At 45.2% G+C, this 21,346-nt stretch overlaps 1 protein-coding gene across 3 annotated transcripts in view; it reads left to right on the top strand.

Moving 5' to 3' along the window:
* The first annotated feature begins 19,324 nt into the window (after positions 1-19,324).
* WDR26 (WD repeat domain 26) overlaps positions 19,325-21,346 on the top strand; it is a 33,121-nt gene continuing 31,099 nt past the window's right edge. For 2 of the 3 annotated variants that reach the window (XM_055816534.1, XM_055816532.1), the window contains exon 1: positions 19,325-20,109. In XM_055816534.1, coding sequence (XP_055672509.1) covers positions 19,751-20,109 — 359 coding nt within the window. In that variant the 5' untranslated portion in view covers positions 19,325-19,750. The remainder of the gene's footprint in view (positions 20,110-21,346) is intronic. The other variant, XM_055816533.1, reaches the window with a different exon arrangement.

The following is a 21,346-nucleotide window of genomic DNA, read 5'->3' as shown; positions in this document are numbered from 1 at the left end:
GTGTAAGGATGAGCGTGGAGGTTCAAGTCAGAAGGTGTCATTATCACTAGACCTCAGGGCACTGGCTAATCAGTAAGGGTGTAGCTTTATTGGGAAAAGTGTATTTTGTGATATTTATGTCTGTATCTGAAACATTTGGTTTCAGTGAGACATCAGAGACACTTCATGAGCCACTGGTCTGCTACATCATAGCAATTAATAACATTTAAAACAATTAATAAATATGAGGAGATTCCTTTCCAGTGCATGCCAGGCCCCAGTGTGCACAAAGGGATAAAATACATCACTACTCATGCTCTTCCAAGCATGCTTTTCCCAACACAGAAACTAAGATAAATATCAACATACATGTCAGAATTCTTTCTTCTCTCAGCATGCTCTTTTTCTTGTAATTCAGGTACTGGAACGCATTTCTTCCAGCTAGCGTATATGTGGATCTTCTTTTACCTTAACATGCAGATTTGCATATTGTGAGTTGTAGCTTTGTTCTTACAGGATAAGAAAACACTTTTAGACTAAAGAATACAGAACTGGGTGGCAAACTCAGTTTACAATGTAAACAAAAGTTCTTGCACTTACTAGGCTTGTTAGACATCCTGTCTAGAATTGGATGGCAAATTGCCTAAGGCTTTGTTTATGCTGCCTAGCAAAAATGCTATAAACAATGTAGAAGACAAACTGGTTTCTAACATGATTTGTCCAGTCTGTGAGGACTACAGTCCAACTTTTTAAGGCTAAAAAGCAACAACAAAGAAACCTAGTGGGAGGATTGAAATAAGCTACATGTAATATTAAAGAAAAATATGCAAGAGCAAGCATCTATGACTCAGGCCAAAATTCAAGTCATTCAAACACAGAATAAACAGTGGAGGGACACTAAACAAAAACAAATTTATGTAGCAAATATCCATATTTCAGTTTAAAGTTTAGTTTAAAATGTATAGTTTAAAGAGCAAAAGATCCATTTACAGTCTCCTTCCACAGACTAAACTAGAACTGTACAAGTGTAAAAATATATTAGTATATCAGTAAGCACCAGTATACATTCTTACGTTAGAACAACATTGTATCACATACTTTTGTTCTTATCAGAAGCTGGATGACAAAAACACTCCTCATCCTGCAGTTAAGAACACCAGGTGACAATCTGTTAGTCTACATAGTAAACAATGTGTCTTATGAAGCGTTACTTCATCTGCTTTGGGTGCGCTCTTCTGTTTCCATCTATTGTTACCCGAGGTATCTTTGGACTGTAAGTTTTGAGAGTAGAAACTAACCTTTTCTTTGTGTCCTTATAAAGATCTGGACAGCAGGGTGTGGAACCCGGACTACTGAATGTTACAGGAATCCAAGTAATGACATATAAAAACTCTATATTTTTCATTATAAACCAATTTAGCTCCAACCTGTGCAGTTGTTTTAAGGTAGTTTTTATCTTGAATTCAGCATTTAAGGATTTTGGTTATGACAATTATTACATGTGATCCTGTTAAATATGAAACTTTGATGGTCATAAAAAAAAAGAAGTGTGAAAAATTTAATATTGATGTTCTTGGAAAGTAATGCTGTAACACAGCCTTTCGGCTTGCCTGCCTGTCTGTCTGTCTTGGTTCTCTCCTCACCCTGATAGGAGTGGACTTGCCAGAAAGTCTTATTGCTCCCTTTCTGGCCACAGTTTCCCTGAGTGGAAACTAGGTAGGGTAGAAATGAATAAGTGGTGGGAATTCAGATGTCATCCCAATTCTAGATGTACACTGGGCGCATGTGCTCAGGGAGTTGAAGAACTCTCCTGAGGCACACAGTATAGCTGCAGCTAATGCAGCCAAGAAGAGGGCCTTAGGCAATAACTGACTTTGCAGCTCTGTCTAATCTCCAGGTCTGTAAGTGGATGCCTTCTGACGTTGCTCCTTTTGCTGTGTAACTCTTAATCTTACCTGTCAGAAAATGCTTGGGTAGTTCCATGAGACATTCCTAAACAATAGATATAACAATATATATAACGGGCATGTGCTGCTTGGCCCGCTGCAATTAGGTATTATGATTTTTGATGGCATTCCTTTCTTTAAAACATGCCACCAAGATTAAATATTTTATGGTCAGTGATCCATAAGCAATAGAATTTAATTTACCAGGTATATGGGACTAAATCTCTATCTGGTGCTCTGCAATAGAACACAGTTCATAAAGTAATATTATGCTCCAGAATATAAATATGACACATTAAATACAGCATATAATTTAATCATTCTTGACTATGGCATAAATGGTTGCAGGTGAATGCCTCCTAGACGAATACTAATTACACCTTGCACCTTTATGAACATACTGACTGAAGTACTTACCAGCCATGCACACAAGCAGTTTTGCTGTAAGCCACACAATGAGTCAGTGGCAAACAAAGGAGGGGAAACAAGGTCCCTTTATCTCCCAGACTTCTTCTGAGCCAGCTTCTTGCCAACAAGAATTAAAAGCCATTTCATACTTCATAGTGATTAAGCAACTTTTTTGTCAGTCATCCAGTGTGTTTTATCGGAGTTGTAACCTCAGTCTCACAAGATATTAAAATGCATTGTACAAGTAAATACAGACATATAGAGATATTTGTTAAATATGGTAAACCATAAACTAAATGGATTAAAGTCTTACAACTCCTAAAATAGCTTAATTTTGCCATCTGTAAACATTACCAAGGAAAAGAGTACTACTCTTAAAAGCACGTATTTATTGTGTAATTTTGTGTAGCCTTTAGGTTCACTGCAATCATTCTATACCACATTTTTATGGTTCTTTAAATGACCACTGGGTGTCACAGTTATCAACAGTAAACTCTATGCTTGGAGGAATTTTCCAGGTTTGTTTCAAAATAGATTCATATCGACAGAGATAATGCCAGTTCCTATACCCATAATATTAATAGCCACACCCATTCCAAGATGAGGAAACAGTTTCCTCAATAAAAATAAAAATCAGTCACAGTTAAGACAAACTGTGGTCTTTTAGAAACTATAGCAAAATGGAGAATTGTCTTTCATATTTAGTCTACAGGTAAGATTCTGTCACACTGCCCATTTGTGAGGTATTTTCACTGCTAGAGTAGAATGAGGCAATTCTAGACTTCATGGACTTGAGGAATAATTTCCATGGGCATTCTCTTTCAAAACTTAAGCAGCAAGAGAATCAGTTATTTCCTCTCCATTTTTTAAGAAACCCATTCACTCAAAGAGAGTCTAAACATTTTGGCAGTATACATAGCACTGCAGCCTTACGCTTCTGGTCCTAGCTCTCAGAATCACTCAACTAGCAAAATAACATGAGTTTTCATGGGTTTTAATTTAAAAATAAGTTTGTGGCCTTCATCACAGAAGAGAAAATGTGACCCCAGTATAATCAGTGCCTAATCAAGTTTGCAAACAACAGCTTTAAATCATGTTTACTGCTTCATGGCTTTGTGCAGTTGTCAGCTCCGAAGGGACAAGCCCATGTTAACCCCACAAAGGACCCCAGGAGATGAGCAGTGTATCTGCTTGGCTAGTTTCACCCACCCACCCACGTGTATACCCTATACCTGGAGTACTGGAGAGCTGCTCCATGCATCTGAAGTGTAGGCAGCACCAAGTAAATAATTTGCAATTGTACAGGCCACCATACTATATAATTTAAAACTTGTAACCATAAAGCCTCAATTTAGACTCCATACACTCTGAACAAATACCATCAGGAAGGGCTGGCATGGCTGTAGGCTGTTTGGGAGAGGACACAGTGGAAAGCCAAAATGTGTCACAACCTGCAGGCTGGTGCTTCTAGGTGCCTGAGGCCACCGCAATGTCTGCAGGATGCTTGGGAAGCCTCTGTAGTATGCGTACTGAGGGATACTGGTCTGGAGCAGGTGATGAGGTCAGTCTGGGACTCATGTTTGGGATCATTCTGGACAATAGAGTTTTGGGGATCTTTGTCAGGACCTGTAAGATGTGAAGAAGGAAGGTATTTCCTGGCATATATTGGAGTTTGACATTTGAGGGCTAAATGAGGGAGTGTGACCCTAATTCTGACCATCCTTACCAACTGGGCAACTTGTAGCTGCTGCCACATTTCAAGTTTTCTCATTCCCTACTTTTGCTTACCCACCTCTGACTTCAGAAATGGAGAGAGCTAAAAATGGAAGCAGAGAAGTAACTTAATCCCTGAAAATCGGGCTTGACAGAAGCACCTACAGTTCTTGGCCACAGTTCAGGTGATGGGTGAGAGATACAGGCTGAGACATGGGCAGGTGAGACAGAAATGCCAAACAGGCACTGTCATAGAGATGTGCAACACATGGCAGGCACCAGCCTCTCTCTCGTGCACTATGTTTAGGGCCCCAGTTTGCCTTAAGCAAATCACCCTGCCCTGCCCAGGGTTTTCCAGCTCCTCCATTTCAGACACTTGCTGACTGAATGACTGAAATGACTGTCAGCCAGAAATGTATTTTTTCCCCATTTTTGCCTTTAACCTATTTTCGTCCAAGTCCAGATGTATGCAAAAGGCACACTCAGAAGAATGTAAGCATTATCTAACACATAAAAGATGGATACAAAGAAGAGAATTAAGCTGTTCTTCATGCCCAGCATGGCACGATAAAAAGTAATGGGTGTAAACTGCAGGTGGGAGGTTTAGATTAGACATTAGAAATGGCTTTTTAACAGTAGGCATAGTTAAGGACTTGAATAGATTGCTTGGGGAGGCTGTGAAGGATTTCAAAAACAGGTTAGACAAACATTTATTAGGAATCATACTGGTATACATGTTCACAGACCAGAGCAAGGAATGGATTGCTCAAAGTCCTTTCCAGTCTTGTTTTCCTGTGATTTTATGATTCAAGGATGTCTAATGGCCTATCTTCTACGAGGGATCGGTCTTAAATGAACCTCACAATCTTAAAACACTGCCAGCAAATAAATAGAAAGTATTTGGGGATGTTTTTTCTTTTATTAACGTTATTCCAATTCCCTCTCTCCTTACTCAAAAAGCCCTCCCACTCTTCAACACATTCAACTGCAAAGCTGAATACAGCCAGTAAAATACTGAAAGCATTATACAAGTAGCACTGATAACACTGTGGCAACAATACAGCAAGTGATCTGAAATCTATATTTCTTTTGACCAAGTTCTTACCCCTTATACCCTTCTCTCCTCCTCCCCACCCCAACACAATACCTAATTTTCTAAATTACTGGGGCTATTACGCATACTTTCATTAACATAGCAGGTGCAGTTATTTAGACCATTAATGTCCTAGCAGTAGTGTAAGTTGGGAGTGACCCCACTGCAAATTAACAGTTCAGACACAAGAGGTGAATGGTGCTTTAAAATACAGCTGGAAATCTTCCACTCTACCCAAACAGGATTCAGTCCAGGGTCCTTGTCTGAAAGCTGCTCCCTTAACACAAGTCACTTGAGTTGGAAGAGAAAAGCGTTACAGATTATTCTGGTTTGTGGAGAAAAGAGGCTCTTTTCTTCCAGCTGAAGTTAAAAGCTGCCAGCAAGCACCAGCAACCTATTTGGAAATTTTGGACTGACTCCTCATGTGACTTGACCATGAACTTTTTCTCCCCTTGCTATTGTATTTTTTCTATGAAGTCAGTTACCAAAAGCTTCTCTGATTCAGATTTATTCTTTCTGCCCTTTCCCTTCACACCACTGTGCCACCATTTTTCTTCCCTTTCCCCTTCCCATCACAAGTTACATCTCAATGGTAACTTCCCTTCCAATAGTTTGAAAGGCTGATGCCAACATGAACAAAAAACCTACAGTGGAACACCCCCTATTCAGACTGTTCTGTTTATGTTACCTTCCCATTTTGTCTCCTCTTTCTAAACTGTAAGCTTAGACACACGTTCATTTTATGCTTGTACTAAATATCCACAAAAATAGGGTTCACTTTGCCTGGGCCTCTAAGGATTACTAGTACACGGATGTTAAAAATATCGTGTTTAGGTACTGTAAGTAATGCAATGTAACGTAATGTTGAATTGTGGCTACTACCACATCCCTTTCTAGGGAAACAGAAAAAATAACCTCCAGGAATTCTTCCTGAAATATTATAAAAAATTATGAAGAAGAGGAGGTGCAAAAAGGACAGTATGATATATCGAGAATGCTCCTGTGCTGCTCACAACCCCACACACCACACCATACCAACAATTACTGAACACAGCCCCGGCCACGGCGCAGGGTCCTACAGTGTTTGTTTGGTATTTGCATCATCTGTGCTACACATTCTGAATAACTCTGGTTTAGCTACCTGACATATTACTCATATAAACCAATGGCTAAATGTAGGATATGACTGCACAGCTCAGCGCAGCACTCCTGCCAGCTAACTCCAAAACAAGATGCTGTATAGGTGTGTCATCAGGGCGCTCCACCCCAGCTAATTAGTGCGGCCAGCAGCTGGCAAGGCAGGCTAAGGAGGGAGAGCTGTGGCTTCCATAGCCCCAGCCCACAGCCCAGTGTCCTTGTGGCATCTGGAATGAGGAGTAGGCCAAATGTTAGACCCATCTCACTTCAAAGACTTTAAGAAATAGCCTTTTGATGTCTATGTAGAACATATGGATGTAAAGATAAGATCTGCTTCTCTTTTAACTGAGGGATCTCTTTCAGTGAGATTCCAGTCCAGCTAGACACAGTGGCCCTTCTTGTTCACAGCCACCTAAATTGCTCTTCTGCAGAGCTGCAATGGTGGCACTGTGATCAGAAGTTACAACAACTAGTCTCTTATGTTGTTGTTGATGAATTACATCATTCAATAAATGCTAATTTGTTTCAGTGGACCTTACTGTGACCTCACACCAATAAGAATTACAAAAAAAACCTGCACTGAAGCCAGTAGAATTACACAGGTAGAAGCCAGTCTTAAACCAACATACATCTCATTTAAGTAAACAAATAACAAGCCCAATACATCATCTACCTGAACTTAGTAAAATAGAAATCTATACCAAATATTATCTGGGGTAATTACTACGGGTCATACCCCGTGAACCTCACTCTGGTATTACTTATTCTTCCTCACATAAAACTTCTGCAGTGTAAAGAAAACATGATTAAGCCAAACAATTCCATGAAATCATTAGCTTCCCACCGCAAACACAAATCAGACACGCGTAAGAATAAAAAGCCAGTTTGTCAAGATACCATAATGCCAAGTCAGGTCCATCAGGTTATAATAATTTCTAATTAACACTCTTCCAAGTTTCAGTGTTATTTATTTGCATGTCAATGTCACTCAGAACAATACGATACTCTTTCCTGCCTATGCAAACCTCTAAAAAAACTGAAAGAAAAATTTACAGCCTGATCTGAACAAAGAGAAATCCAATGTAATGACAAATAAAAATTATAGTTCAATGTGACAACCTTTGATGAAAATTTTTTTAGAAATGAGAAGACTGATATATGTCCACTGATTAAGAAAAGAAAAGCATAAATCAGCACAGGTTGAATACCACTGAAGACAGGATTTCTACATCTTATTTTGATTATGTGTATCCAAGCAGCAAAACTTCCCCAATTCAGAGGCTTTATATTGCCTTGCCCCTGCAAATGCTCCCTTTTGAAACATGGAGCAGCACTGTTCCCTAAGGATTACAAAATCCCAACATAAAATTCAGCAGGTTGAGCCTTCTAGAAGGCTTCATTAAAAAATGAATTTTTTTAATTATGTTTGGAAAATACCTGATAGTGCAATAACATTGCAGTATTATTCAAAAAGACTTGTTTCAAAAGCAAAATCATGGAAGCAGTTCTGTTGACAATCTGAATCTGCCTCAACTTATTGTTTTCAGAAAAGCTGTAGCTGAAAAAATTCAGATTAATTATCCATTGCGTTTTTTACATACATTAAATTATTTATAATTTAAATGATTGTTTCTATGTATACAGGTTAGTAGGTAAAATTATAAAAAAAATTAAAGGTGTTGAAAGGCATAGCTAAAATTGTTATTCCTATGACAAACTTCAGAATATATGTAAAGTAGCATAATCTTATTTTCACATAAAAGTGGGTATATATTTTGTTTAAAAAATCGATCAAAAATATTAATATTTAATGAATGATAAAACCAAGTTGTACAGTAATATATTAGTTCTGTGTAGAAGACAGCTTAAGGATGTTTTAGCATCAAATATCTCATAGAACTGCAACAAAGTCATAATGTGTTGGTACCAGACATTTTAAGGTATCTGCATGGTCAAGCTTTTATAACAATGAAGTAGGATGATCCTAAGTCTCTTCTCAATGTTGAAATAATACTACCAAATATTGCCAAAGAAAATGTTGCAAGTATATGTTATATATGTTACAGCGTCAGTGACCTTACAAAATTTAAGAACTAATATGAAAATTCAATGGGTTTAGTGAACAAAAGGGCATATTACAAAGTTTTGTTGAGAAAGCTGATTTTTCTTGTTCTTACAAAGGAAAAGAGATGGTGGGAATAATAAGAAACTGCTGGCAGTTTTGTATATTCAGAATGCTTACTGCATTTAATCAGTAAAAGTTATTAAGCTTTCATCTTCTTTTTTGTTCTTGTGCAAGTATAATAATATTTATATATTTAATATAGTTTAATAATGTGCATATTTTCAAAGCAACAAAACTAACTGAGCAGCAGTGACTACTCTTTACTGTCTAACGAACTGCATATATTGGAGCCTAGCTAGGCCCAAGAGTCTCAAGGCACATACCCTGAAGAGTCAAGAGGATGGCAAGCCCTGGGAGTAGCTTCAAGGTAGTAGGTCTAGATCCTCAAAGATCCCTGAAGGTCATCCTAGGATCTTTCCTGAGGATGTCCTTAAACACCTGCTTTCTTCTTCAGGTGATCTGTCAGTATTGCCCTCAGCATCCCTTCCTGGCCAGTATTCTCCCACAGCCGAGTATTAGGGACCATTATGACCTTGAAGACAGATGATGCCAGATCACCAAGAAGTGATGTGACAGTATGGATTCAACTCAGCTTCTGAGCTGCACACGATTGATGAGCCGCAGGTTGGCCTCCCAGTAATATGGGTTTAACTGTCATAACTTACTGCGGCTGTCGATGGCATGTTGGCATCTGTCACCCATGGTGACACTGTTTGTATTTTCAACTCTACCATGACAGTGGTAGAATTTAGGACAGAACTCATCTCTTTTCACTCTACTCGCCTACAAGTTGGTGATGTAGCCTGATGTAGCTGGGCTAGGCTCCCCCTAATGTCAATGGAAAAAAATGCTGGAATGATTCATCTCATCCTAAAGTAAGTATCTGGGATGAATCACCGTCGTAGGTGCCTCCATCTCTCCAGAGGAAGCCTAGAGAAATAGCTTGAGCTAAATGCTTAACTTAGAGATGTATAAAGTCAGGCTGGGTGAATATCATGAACCATGTTTTTTAAAAATGAAGTTCCATCAAGGTTTTCCTGCTAATACCATTGTTACAAGAGTAACAGCAGAGCAGATTTATCAAGCTACCTACTTTGCATTTGTGTCAATGCTCCTGGCAAAATGAAATTTGTTCTGTTCAGCTGTCTTTGGCACTACATGTCTTTGGCAGTAGACTTCTAACAACACATGGGGATTCTTTTAGCTTCAGGGACAGCACCCTTTGTTTTTAGGAGAGAAATCCTGAGCTCATTTCAGGGTGCACTTTTGTCGCGACAGAGGGAAGACACAGTCACTCAATATGAGTGATCAGCAGACTTCGTTTATTGTCCCTTACAGTCACCTTTTATGCCTTGTTATAATTAGCTCATACATATTACAAAAGTTAAGCTCATTATCGGTTAGTTGCCTAAATATCAAGCCTGCCTCTAGTTTCTCTTCTGTAGTTATCTGTTCCCACCTGCAACATTCTTTTCCCACTGCAATCTTCCTGTTATATTTTTGCTTTACTTCAGATAAGCTGAGAGCGATGTGCATTTTTGTCCAGCCAGCTGGACTATGTCTATGTGACCCTTTTCAGCTAGCCAGTTATCCACACACTGACATTTTGAGTGGCCACGGCATGCAATATAGTTAGCTACTTCGAGGTGACAGATTTGTTATAATTCATAATATCAGCTTCCAACTGTGAAAATGCAGCAAATAGTACTACCTGCGGAAGTATGTCTACATGTGCACTGAAATATTTAAAACCCCAAGCCTTTGATCCTAATTTTACAAAACTTCCCTTTCCTCCTTCCAGCTGGAACTACTTCCCACTGTGCCTCCCAGCTCTGAGTGTATGCAGCAGGACACGCTCCTCTCTCAGATGTGGCCTTCTGAAGAAGTGCTATTAACTAGGAGGTGCTTACAACAAATGTGTTAGTATTTATAGAAAACTAAGAATTAATTCGAAAATTCTACAGACGTAACTGAGCATGTTGTATCATCTTGTGCTGATGGATAAAAATAGGAATGACAATATATAGGGTGTCCTTCCCATTAGTCAATCTGGTAATGACTAATGCAGCCAAATCAATGTCAGTAAAGCCTACCTACCACAACATGCTTCAGAAACCCTCTTGGCACTCTCCTTTAAGAGAGAAGCCACAAAAGCATAAAGGTTTAATCCACATGTATTTGAAATTACTATATTATTTGTGAGGCAAAGATTCAAATAAAGTGTATTAGTTGCCCCAGACAAGCGTCAGTAAAAACTATCTATGCCTATATTCCACAGATTGTACCCCCTTCAAAAAAACCAAGTATTTCAGAAAATGTGGGGAATGTTATACTTTCTGTTCAAGAAATTAGTTTGGTTTAATACGGAAGACCCAAATATAATAGTCAAAGACCAAAAAAAAAATTAAACTGTAAGATACTAGGAGCCTTTGGAAAAGGATCTGAATAAACTTTTCGGGAAATCATAATGTAACATTTAAAGGTCATCAGATCACATGGGTTTGACATCTTACCGCTTGCCGTTAGCTACAGAAGGAACTTCTGTCTTGCCTGAGTGTCCTGAGAGCTTGAGCGATCAGCCTTCAATACTGCGCTATGCTGTTGTGTCATAACTCTGTTTGTCCCTCCTGTATCTCAGGCCACTCTTTAAAAAAAGCATGCAAAAGAATTACTTCTGTGCTGGGTTATTGGTGGTGTCTTGGGTTCTTTACTACAGTAGCTATTTGAAACTTTATAAGGTCTTAAGTATGAGAGCAAGTGCCAGAGCTGATGTACTAGAAAAACAGTTACAAACTAGATGAAGTAGTGAAGACTTTTTGCTATGTAAAGGTGTGGAGCCACATGAAGGAATCTTTTCTCTAATTTTGTGGCTCTTTACTTCTGATGTAAATACTGTGCACCAACAAGGATGGAGAAGCTCGTACAGAAAGTCGTATTTCAAGCAAAGATACAGTTGCAACAAAAACTAATGATTTCCCATAAAATAAGGGGCACTTAAATACTAGTGCAATGACATTCTTGTGACAGTAACATTTAATCTCTTGTCCAAAGCAAGTAAGCAGGTCTGGCTGTACACTTGCTTTTTTTTTAACATGGACTTAGGAAAAAATATATATTCCTGATTAAGAAGGGGAAAAAAATTACTAAATAATCCCAGGGCTCTAAGGAGCTATTCACAAGCTTAACATTAAGAAGTAATCTGCTGGTGATTACGTAATAATTTCCCCTCTCTGCCCATTCCAGAGTGGATATGGGATACTACAGTCTACATGCCCAGTCTTGAATGTTTACTTCCAGGTGTAAGAGCTCATTGCAATATAACCCTCTAGAGAAACCAGAAAAAACAGAGAGACAGAACTAGTGTACCTGTCATCCTGGGAGAGGCAGGTCCTAATTCAATGGATAGGCAATAGAAAGTGGTGTGTTACCCCACACAGGGTTAGGTTCTAGGAGCTATGTGGGAGTTGGCAGACACAATTAACAAGCTTGAAATAACAATTGCCTTGAGAGCCAGCAAGAACTAAAAGGTAGGGGAGCGGTCCAGCAGGAAAAGTAAAATAACTGCAACAATTGAAGGATAAATCTAATCTCACATAAAACCAGTGATAACCCATCTCAGAAATCGACACACTAATATTAAGGAACACAAACTACAGGAGACACTATAAACGAGGGGCTTGGAAAGCCCCACGGGACAAAATCAGTGCTAGGCTTGTCTGTGGAATACCTGCCAGCTCCTGCTGCACACAATGGTCAGAAGGGGGTTTAGCAAGTATTAGAGTGAATATTTATGCCTACCAAGATGTGGAGAGGAAAAAAAAAAGTACAGGCATGCTGTTATTCTGTCTGTTGCAAGTGCGGAAACATCTCTTTGAAGCACTGACATGGTGGCCTATCATCTTTCCAATTCCTGGCTACATGTAACTTCTTAAAATATCTGAAAAGGACAGATATACCACAGTATGCATAGCCAGATTTTGCACGCTGATATCTAGGGTAGTCCCAGACAGATAAATCATGCATGCAAAGCAAGTGTGATGACAGATTACAGTACATGCAATATTGTCTTGCTGTACATGCTCGGAGCAGTTGCACAGTAAGTACCGGTCTGGAATCAGACCTCTTGTACATGCATGTTTTATCTGCCCATGCAGAGAGGTCTGACTGCTCCCAATACACGGTGTCCTGCACATCCAGAAAGACAACTATGGCAACACAAATGCAGGGAAAGCTGTGCCATGTATGCTCTTCCTATGAGAAATTGTATTGACCATATAATAAGAGGACACACCCCGTATTAAACAGGACATTCCATACCACGTGGGATCCTCAGCACTTTCTGACATTTATTTTTGTTATCATGCCATGCTGTGATTGCCTAGGAGAGTGCGGAGGTCAACATCAGTGTATGTACATTAATTTGGCAGACAGAAGACAGAGTGTGATTACCTAATATTTAATTAGGTTACAACAATAACACTAGTGCCCTTATCCTTGCTACATGAGCTCATCTACAAGGCAACATGCTAAAGTTTTGCTAAAGTTTTGGGACACGGTATCAGTAACCCCTGAGACATGGCAATTATTGAGTCACCAATATTGTTCCCCCCATACCACAGGGATTCTTCTAGGTATTGTATTTGTAATCAGAGCAAAACCAAAGTTGTGTGAGATCCTTTGCAGGTCATTGGTTCAACCTCCTGCTTTGAACAGTGCTATCTTCAAAGGGGAACTAGGTTGCTCAAAGACTTGACTGGTCTAGGTGTATCTCCATGGACAGAAAGTCCACAGCCACTCTTGGAACGTGTTCCAGGACTTGACCATTCTCACTTTGAACTTTTGTTTTCTTATGCCCAGTTGGAATTTCTTTGGGTGCGACTTCTTGTCCTGTTGTCTCTTGTCCTGTTGGTGCACATCTGAGAGGGAAGCCTTGTGCTGTCTTTATAATTCCCTCCAGGAGGGTGAATGCTTTAATCTGATCCTGGTGTAGCCAAACCCACTTCCTCAGCTTCTTCTTGTACATCATGTGCTCCAGCCCCTACCATTGTAGCAGCCTCTGCTGAACTGGCTGATGCTGGAGGACCCAAAACTGGACCGTGGATATCCAATGCTGCGCAAGAGCACATACCTGCTAGGTATATCAATAATGCAGCCGTGTAGGTGTTGAATTCCCATGACGAACTTCTTTTGTTCACCAGGACAGCCAGGCCCTTTTCTCCTGGACTACTCCCAAGCTAGTTGGCTCTCAGCCTGTAGCATTGTATGAGGATAGCTTGTCCCGTGTTCAGGACTTTGCACTTGTTTCTGTTGACCATCACGAGGTTGTCATTGACCCATTCCTGCAGCTTGCCAAGGCTACTCTGAATGGCAGGTGTGGCCTCCAATATGTCAACTGATGTCCCCAGTCTGACGTGGAGATCAGCTGAAAACTTGCTGAGGGTGTATTCTGTCCCACCTCCTGAGTCACGGATGAACATATCAAACAGGACTTGCTCCAGTATCGATCCCTGCTCCCCCTTAACTGGGCATCAGCCAGACTTCAAACCAGTGAGGCATTGCCCTTCCAGCCTGGTGGTACAGGCAGTTTTTCACACACCTAGTCTGCCCACCCCGTCCACAATTCCCCAGTTTTAAGGTTACTGAGGAAGACTCTACCAAAAGCCCTAATAAAGTCAAGGTTAAATGGTGCGGTGGTTTGACCCTGGCTGAGTGCCAGGTACCCACCAAAGCCACTGTATCAACCAGACAGGTTGATATCTATCTCCTCAAACAGACAGGAGAGAGAAAACGCAACAAAAGGCTCGTGAGTCAAGATAAGGACAGGAAGATCACTCATCAATCACTGTCATGGGCAAAACAGAGTAAACTTGGGGAAAATTAGCTTAATTTATTACCACTCAAATTAGGAAAAAACACCTTCCCCCCATCCCTCCCTTCTTCCCAGGTTTAACTTAATTCCTGATTTCTCTACATCCTCCCCCCGAGCAGCGCAGGGGGACAGGGAACGGGGGTTACAGTCAGTTCCTCACATGTTTGTGCCGCTCCTTCCTTCTCACACCCCTGCTCCGGTGTGGGGTCCCTCCCATGGGAGGCAGTTCTCCATGAACTTCTCCAATGTGAGTCCTTCCCAAGGGCTGCAGTTCTTCACACACTGCTCCAGCATGGAGCTCTTCCGTGGTGTACAGTCCTTCAGGAATGCACAGCTCCAGCGTGGGTCTCCCACGAGGCCACAGGTCCTGCCAGGAGCCTGCTCCAGCATGGGCTGCCCACGGGTCACAGCCTCCTTTGGACACCCACCTGCTCCAGCGTGGGGTCCTCCATGGGCTGCAGGTGGGGATCTGCTCCACCACTAACCTCCACGGGCTGAGGGCATAGCCTGCCTCACTGTGGGCTTCACCACGGGCTGCCGGGGAATCTCTGCTCCGGCACCTGGAGCACCTCCTCCCCCTCCTGCACTGACCTTGAGGTCTGCAGGGTTGTTGCTCTCACGTATTCTCACTCCTCTCTGCAGCTGCAGTTGTTTTGCCAGATTTTTTTCTCCTTTCTTAAATATGTTATCGCAGAGGTGCTACCACCATCGGTGATTAGCTCAGCCTTGGCCAGTGGTGGGTCCATCTCAGAGCTGGCTAGCACTGGCTCTGTTGGATGTGGGGGAAGCTTCTAGCATCCTCTCACAGAAGCCACCCGTGTAGCCCCCCTGCTACCAAACCCTTGCCACACAAACCAGCTACAAATGGCATACTCTGCCTTGCTCTTGCTCACCAAGCCTGAAGTCAGTGATGCTGGGTCAGGCATAACTGAACTTAAAAGGCTTAACATTTGCCTTTTTTTCAGTCATCGACAGTCTTCTAAATGCCACAGCCTTTCAAATGCCGTAAGGAGTGAGCACACTCTAACACTGGCCAGCCCCCTCAACACTCAAATGCACACCACCTGGCCCACTGGACTTGTATATGGCCAGCTTGATTCAGTGGACTTCAACCTGATCCTAGTCTACTGTAGGTAGTCTTTTTCTCCTACCCCAAACTCTGCTAATAGCCGTCAAAGCTTGGGAGATGTGGAAGATTTTTTTTCCGGTAAAGGCCAAGGTGAAGGAGACCTTGAGCATCTCAGCCTTTTCCTTGATCTTTATCACCAGGTCAACCACCCATGCTTTCCCTTGTCTTCCTTTTGCTACCTATGTACCTGTAGAAGCCCTTTTTGGTTGCCCTTCATATTCTCTTCCAGTTGCAACTCCAGCCAAGCTTTGGCTTTCCATATGCCATTCCTTTACTAAAATACCAACTATCCTCTGCATGAAGTAGTGTAATTTGCTTACAAATCCTCTAGCTGTTGAATACTTTCTAGAAACGCTGTTTAAGGAAGCTGGTTGTTTTTCATCCGTAGCTCATCTTTTGAAAGTTGCAAGCATATGCAGGTGCCTGTTCAAGCATTTATTTAGCTGGTACTGCAGAAAATGCCATTGTTCTAAATTATTATTTCTTCCTTTGTTCTTTGTTGTTAGTTGGTCTGTTTCCAGTAACCTCAAATTTGATGCAGAAGGAAAAGTATACATATATACACCTGATAGGAGGGAATCAAACTATTCATTACCTTCATCATGCAGCTTCAACTGCTAATCCATCTCTGCAGGATTTTCTCTAATATTTTGTAATATTTCAGCTCTGCAGAGGCAGCCTCATACGGTTATTATCAAAAAACCCATCCCATTAATGAATTAGTTCCTTCCTGTTATTCAGATTGGACTTTCTGCCCCATTCTTCTCTACAGTAAAATTAAAAAAAAAAAAAAAAAAAAAAAAAAAGAGAGGGAGAGAGAGAGAAAGAAAATAGCCAGTTTTATCAGTTCTAGTCAGCCCATAAATGACAAATTCAAGGGTGTCTTTTTTTTAACTTTGCAGACCTAGAAAAGGGATGGATTTCTTGATTCTCAAGCATTTGTATTTAGTCTTAAATGTCCCAAGACAGTTTTCTTACATATAAAGATACCACTTGTTCAACATATTCTACACTTGGTCATTTCATCGGTTGGTTTTGGTATGGTGTGATTGGTCTCTTTGGCCTTCTAAACTTTCACAATAACTAAGAAGTATTTCTGCAATGTTTTTCTATTAACGATATGAGTCTATACCAGGGGTCCTCAAACTACGGCCCGCGGGCTGTATACGGCCCCCCAGGGTCCTCAATCTGGCCCCCAGTATTTACAGACACACAGACACAGACACACAGACACACAGACACACACAGACACACAGACACACACACAGACACACACACAGACACACACACAGACACACACGCACGCGCGCCGGGGGTTGCGGGGGGAAACCAAGCAGCCACAGATGACTGCCTGCCACTTCATCCGCGCGCCGGCCCCCTGGTTAAAAAGTTTGAGGACCCCTGGTCTATACAAAGGGAAGCTGTCTGAATTGCTTGCTGCAGCATAGGGAGGAAGGTCTGCTAGCCACAGAGCTGTCTCTCAAGCCCCCCTCCTGGTGACTAGTTAAAGGAAAAACCTTCCCTATGACTAGGAAAGCCATAAGAGACAAAACAGGAAAGGTGCAGGAACTGCTCCAGGAACTTTCTACATGTGGGCTAAGGTCAGGCTGAGGCATACTCTTTACACCTGGGACTCTGAATCATTCCCCTTCCACACCTTCGTGTCAGCTGGGATCCTGAGAAACTTTAAGATGTCTCATCCCAGTTTGCTCTGGCACAGGAGCCGGGGCCTGCGCCATCCCAGCAGTAATGAACTTCTTCCTCCAGTTCTTTGTGTTTCTGCTGGGATATTTCCTCCCCCAAGGAAGGAAAGGGGGGCAAGAACTTTCACTGCAATTTATGCAGCAATAGGTACTTCTTCAAGGTTATCTTTTAGGTCCTTTTCAGCTCCAAACTACTCTTACTCCCCGAGAGTATTTAACTAAAATTAACAGGGGAAACTGCAATCCTGTAAGACCCTTTTCTGCCACAGATGGGTATATGGAGCCACTTCCCCATATGATACCATGCAGCTATAGGAAAAGGGATTCTGGGTTTCTTTCATTGCAGATACGCTCTTCAAGGAGTTATCAAGACAGGAGCTGGTGGAGTACCAGCTGGACAGGAGCAGCAGGCTACATGCAGGCGACAAAGGCAGTGACTGACTAGGCAAGGCCCAGCTCTCCAGGCGGTGTGAGAGCAGCACGGCAGGGCAAGAAGCTGGAGGGACAGTGGCACAAACTGGTATGGTGGGAAGGGGTTTTTACCCCCGCCCTGGACACTGAGGCACAGGGCAGGAAAGAACAATGGGCAACTTCACCTTCCTGAAAACACAGTCTTGGTCTTCAGAGTTCACTTTCAGGTGCCTTTGCAGGGTCTGTGCTGCTCTCTGTACTGTTCCTGTCATCTTTACCCAAACCTTTGAATTACAGATTCAGTGATGGCACCTGGGGAGGGGAGGACTGAGGAAGAAGAAATCAAGAATGCTGAAAAGACAGCAACGGAGACGAGAGGAGATATGGCAGTGGGGAAGTGGCTAAGCACAAGCACTGTGTTCTCCAGCAATGGCTGGTGAGCTAAGGAACCCAAAATCAACAGAATCCTCTCTCTGGAAGATGAATTGTCCTGGTTTTGGTGACACCATGACACCAATGTTGAATTCAACCCTACAGCCACACCTGGGCAGCACTGAGTGACAAAGCTCTTTCCAGCCTCTCCGTCTGGTGTACGAGTGCTTTGGCTGGTATCAGTCAGATACCTTGAGGCCTCTAAGCAGGGCCAAGGTACAGCATCTGCTGCAGCTGGCCCGGCCTCCGCGCACTCATCTCCTCTGGTTTCACTCCTTCCATGGATTTTGTCTCTCCACAGACTTCTCCACCGGTCTTGGGCCCACGGTTTCCCTCAGTCAGACTTCTTCAAAGTTCCTTTGAAAGCAAGCACTACTGCCCAAACCTACCATTGTAATGTAAGTCGGTTAACAGCAAGTGCTCCTAAAACCTCTGCTTCTCAAGGGGAAGATGATCAGGTGTTGTTAATCTCAGGTTTCATTAAGAAAGAAAAAAAAAAGTTTTGTTGTTTCCCTTTGGGTTTTGGAGAAAAGCTTGAGAATCCCAAAGATGAAAATTCTAGGCTCTAAACCAAGTAACACACAAGGTGTTGTTCCAAGACACTATCTTTAAAGACTGGGATTTCACCCATCTTATGGCTTTTGACCCGAGTCTTGGCCGAGGACGGGAGTCTGCTGCCCATGGCACAGCCGGGGCTGGCAAGGAGACACCTCGGGGCACCGACCGGGAGCTCCAGAACACCCAAGTGTCTCCCTACAGCCCGTCCTGACAAGCATGCCCCAACTCCCGACATTCCTGGGAGGATCTACGGCAAACACGCCACTTTCCTCCCGCTTCCATGCCAGAACACAGGGCAACTATGAAAGACAAGGCCAGCAGCGGGTCCCAACCTTCCAGTAACCGACCTGGGCAACGACAGGACGCGACCTCACCAAGAATTTGTCCTTTTTCTTAAAAACAACACCCAAACCCCAGACTGCTTCAGGAAACCACGGGAACCCCGCTCTGCCTCACGCGTCCGCGCTGCCCGCCCCGCACCTTCGCACGCCCCCGCCGTCCAGCAATCGCCCCGGCGCTGACAGGGGGCCGGGACCCCCCGGGCAGGACCCCCCGGCCCCCACAGGCGGCGGCGGGGACCCCTGGCCCGGGGGCCGGGCGGGCGCGGCGCGGGGCGGGCGGCGGCCACCCGGGGGGCCCCGGCGGCGACCCTGGGGCCTGCCCCGCCGCCGCCCCCCGGCACCTCCGGGGCCCGCACCCCACCCCCCGCCCCGGGCGGCGGAAGTGTGTGTAGGGGGCAGTATAGGAATTTCCTGTGACGTCCCGGCCCGGACTCCATTAGGCTGCAGCTGGGCTCAGAGGAGACAAACCCAGCGGGCAGCGAGCGGAGCGGGCCGGGCGCCTGGGGCTGCCGGGCGGGGGCTCAGGGCAGCGGCGGCCGCCATCGCCAGAGGGAGCCCCGAGCGGGCGGCGGCGCTGCCTCCGGGACCCCCGGGGGGCACAGGGCCCCGCTCCGCCTCCCCTCACCCCCGCCTCCCCCCTCCTCGCCCCCCCGGCTTCCCACCACGGCCGCTCTCGGCGAGGAAACTCTGGCCTCCGCTTCCTCCTCCTCCGACTCGGACACCGGCGGAGCCTCCCCGCCCCCGCGGAAGAAAGCCCGGGCCTCCCCGGCGGCGGCGGTGGAGGGAGCAGGAGAGCCCGGGGCTTCCGCGGGCAGAGCAGGCCTCACCTCGTCCCAGTCCCCCTCGCTCCCCGCCGGGCTCGCCCCCGCCGCCGCCCCGCTCAGAGGCAGCGGCGTCAGCAGCGCCATGCAGGCCAACGGGGCAGGAGGGGGCCAGCAGCAGCAGCAGCAGCCGTCGCAGGGGCCGGCGGGCCCGGAGCTGGGCTGCCTGGGCGCCCAGAATGGCGAGGCCTCGACGGGCACGGCCGCCGGCGACCAGCTGGCCCACGCCAACGGGCTGCTGCCCTCGGCCAACAGTGGCGGCGGCAGCCCCGGCGGCCTTAGCGTCAACAACGGGGTGCCCGCCGCCGGGGGCCCCGGCCCGGCCGCCGCGGAGCTGGGGGGCGGCGGCGGCGGCAGCGCCCTGAAGAAGAAGAAGCGGCTCTCGCAGTCCGACGAGGACGTGATCCGGCTGATCGGGCAGCACCTCCACGGCCTGGGCCTCAAGTAAGTGGCCGCCGAGGCCGGGAGGCCGCGGTGGGCGAGGGGCAGCGCAGCCGCGGGGGTGGGCTTCTTCCCTCCCCGCGCCGGCCGGGCCGCCCGCACCCAGGGGCCCCCCGGGGCCGGGGGGGCCCCGCACACACGCCCCGCCGCGGGGAGGGGGCGGCAGCGTCCGGCGCGGGGTCGCGGGAGGCCGGTGGTCCCCGCGGAGGGTGGGCAGCCGGGGCGGGGGGCTCCGAAGAAGGGACCTGCGGGGGTGGGGGGGTTGTGGCAGAACCTGTCCGGCCGCAGGCTGGTTGTCCCCCGCGGGGAGAGCCCGGCGCCGGGCAGCGGGGCGGAGCGGTGGGGCAGGCCCGCTCGCCAAAAAAACATGGAGCCGGCGATGTGTTTTTCCGAGCCTGTGCCGGCCAGGCTGGGTGTCTGGAAGGGACAGGCCGGGAGCCTTCTCCGCCAGCGATGGCAATATGGAAGTCGAGCCGTACACCGATAAGGGTAGATCAATACCAACGCGTTAGTGGGGGAGAAGTTGTCGGGTAAACATAATGGAGCCCGCAGCCGGGCGGGGGGGGCGGCTTTTTGCAGCTGAGCTCCAAGATAGGGTTTGTCAGCTCGGAGGAAGTGAGCGCAGGCCGGGCTGCAGCGCAAGGGGCCTCTGGTTTGGCTCCGCAAACCCTCCTCCCCGCGCACGCTGAAGGCCTCCTCTGCAGAACACCCGTTCTCCATGGTAATCTTACCCGTCGAGCAGACAGGAGCATGTTGGCCCTTTCCTAAAAATCAGAATAGGGAAAATAATCGCCCGGCTGAGTGGGGGAAGTCTTAAGTATTCAATCACAACACTGACTCTGTGAGTAAAGCTTAAAGCCAACACCTCGTAAATTTTGGAAGGAGGCTGGAAGAAGTCCTGTGAAGTCTTCACGCAGCTGCCACAAAAGAAGTCTTCAAAATGTTGTGGAGTGGGTCAATTATAAAGAACTTAGCACATAAAATAAATTGCCTCTGACACAAGAGGCAAGTTTACAGCAGCAGACAACTCGTGACTGTTCATAGACAACACCACAGTAAATAAGCTATTTTTAGTGTAAAAGGGGGAGGGCTACAGGTTCCCGAGTTTGTTTATTTTATTTTAAGGAGCCAGTGTTTTAATATGTGATGAAGGAGAAAAAGTTAGGCCTGTTGCAGATGCAGTAGCTCTCTGCGTTCTTTTGGGGGGTGGGGGGGGTGGGCAGGGGGCAGTAGGCACTAG

This window comes from Falco peregrinus, chromosome 11, assembly GCF_023634155.1.
Source record: "Falco peregrinus isolate bFalPer1 chromosome 11, bFalPer1.pri, whole genome shotgun sequence".
Classification (NCBI taxonomy): domain Eukaryota; kingdom Metazoa; phylum Chordata; class Aves; order Falconiformes; family Falconidae; genus Falco; species Falco peregrinus.
This window is presented reverse-complemented; position numbering and strand designations above follow the sequence as displayed.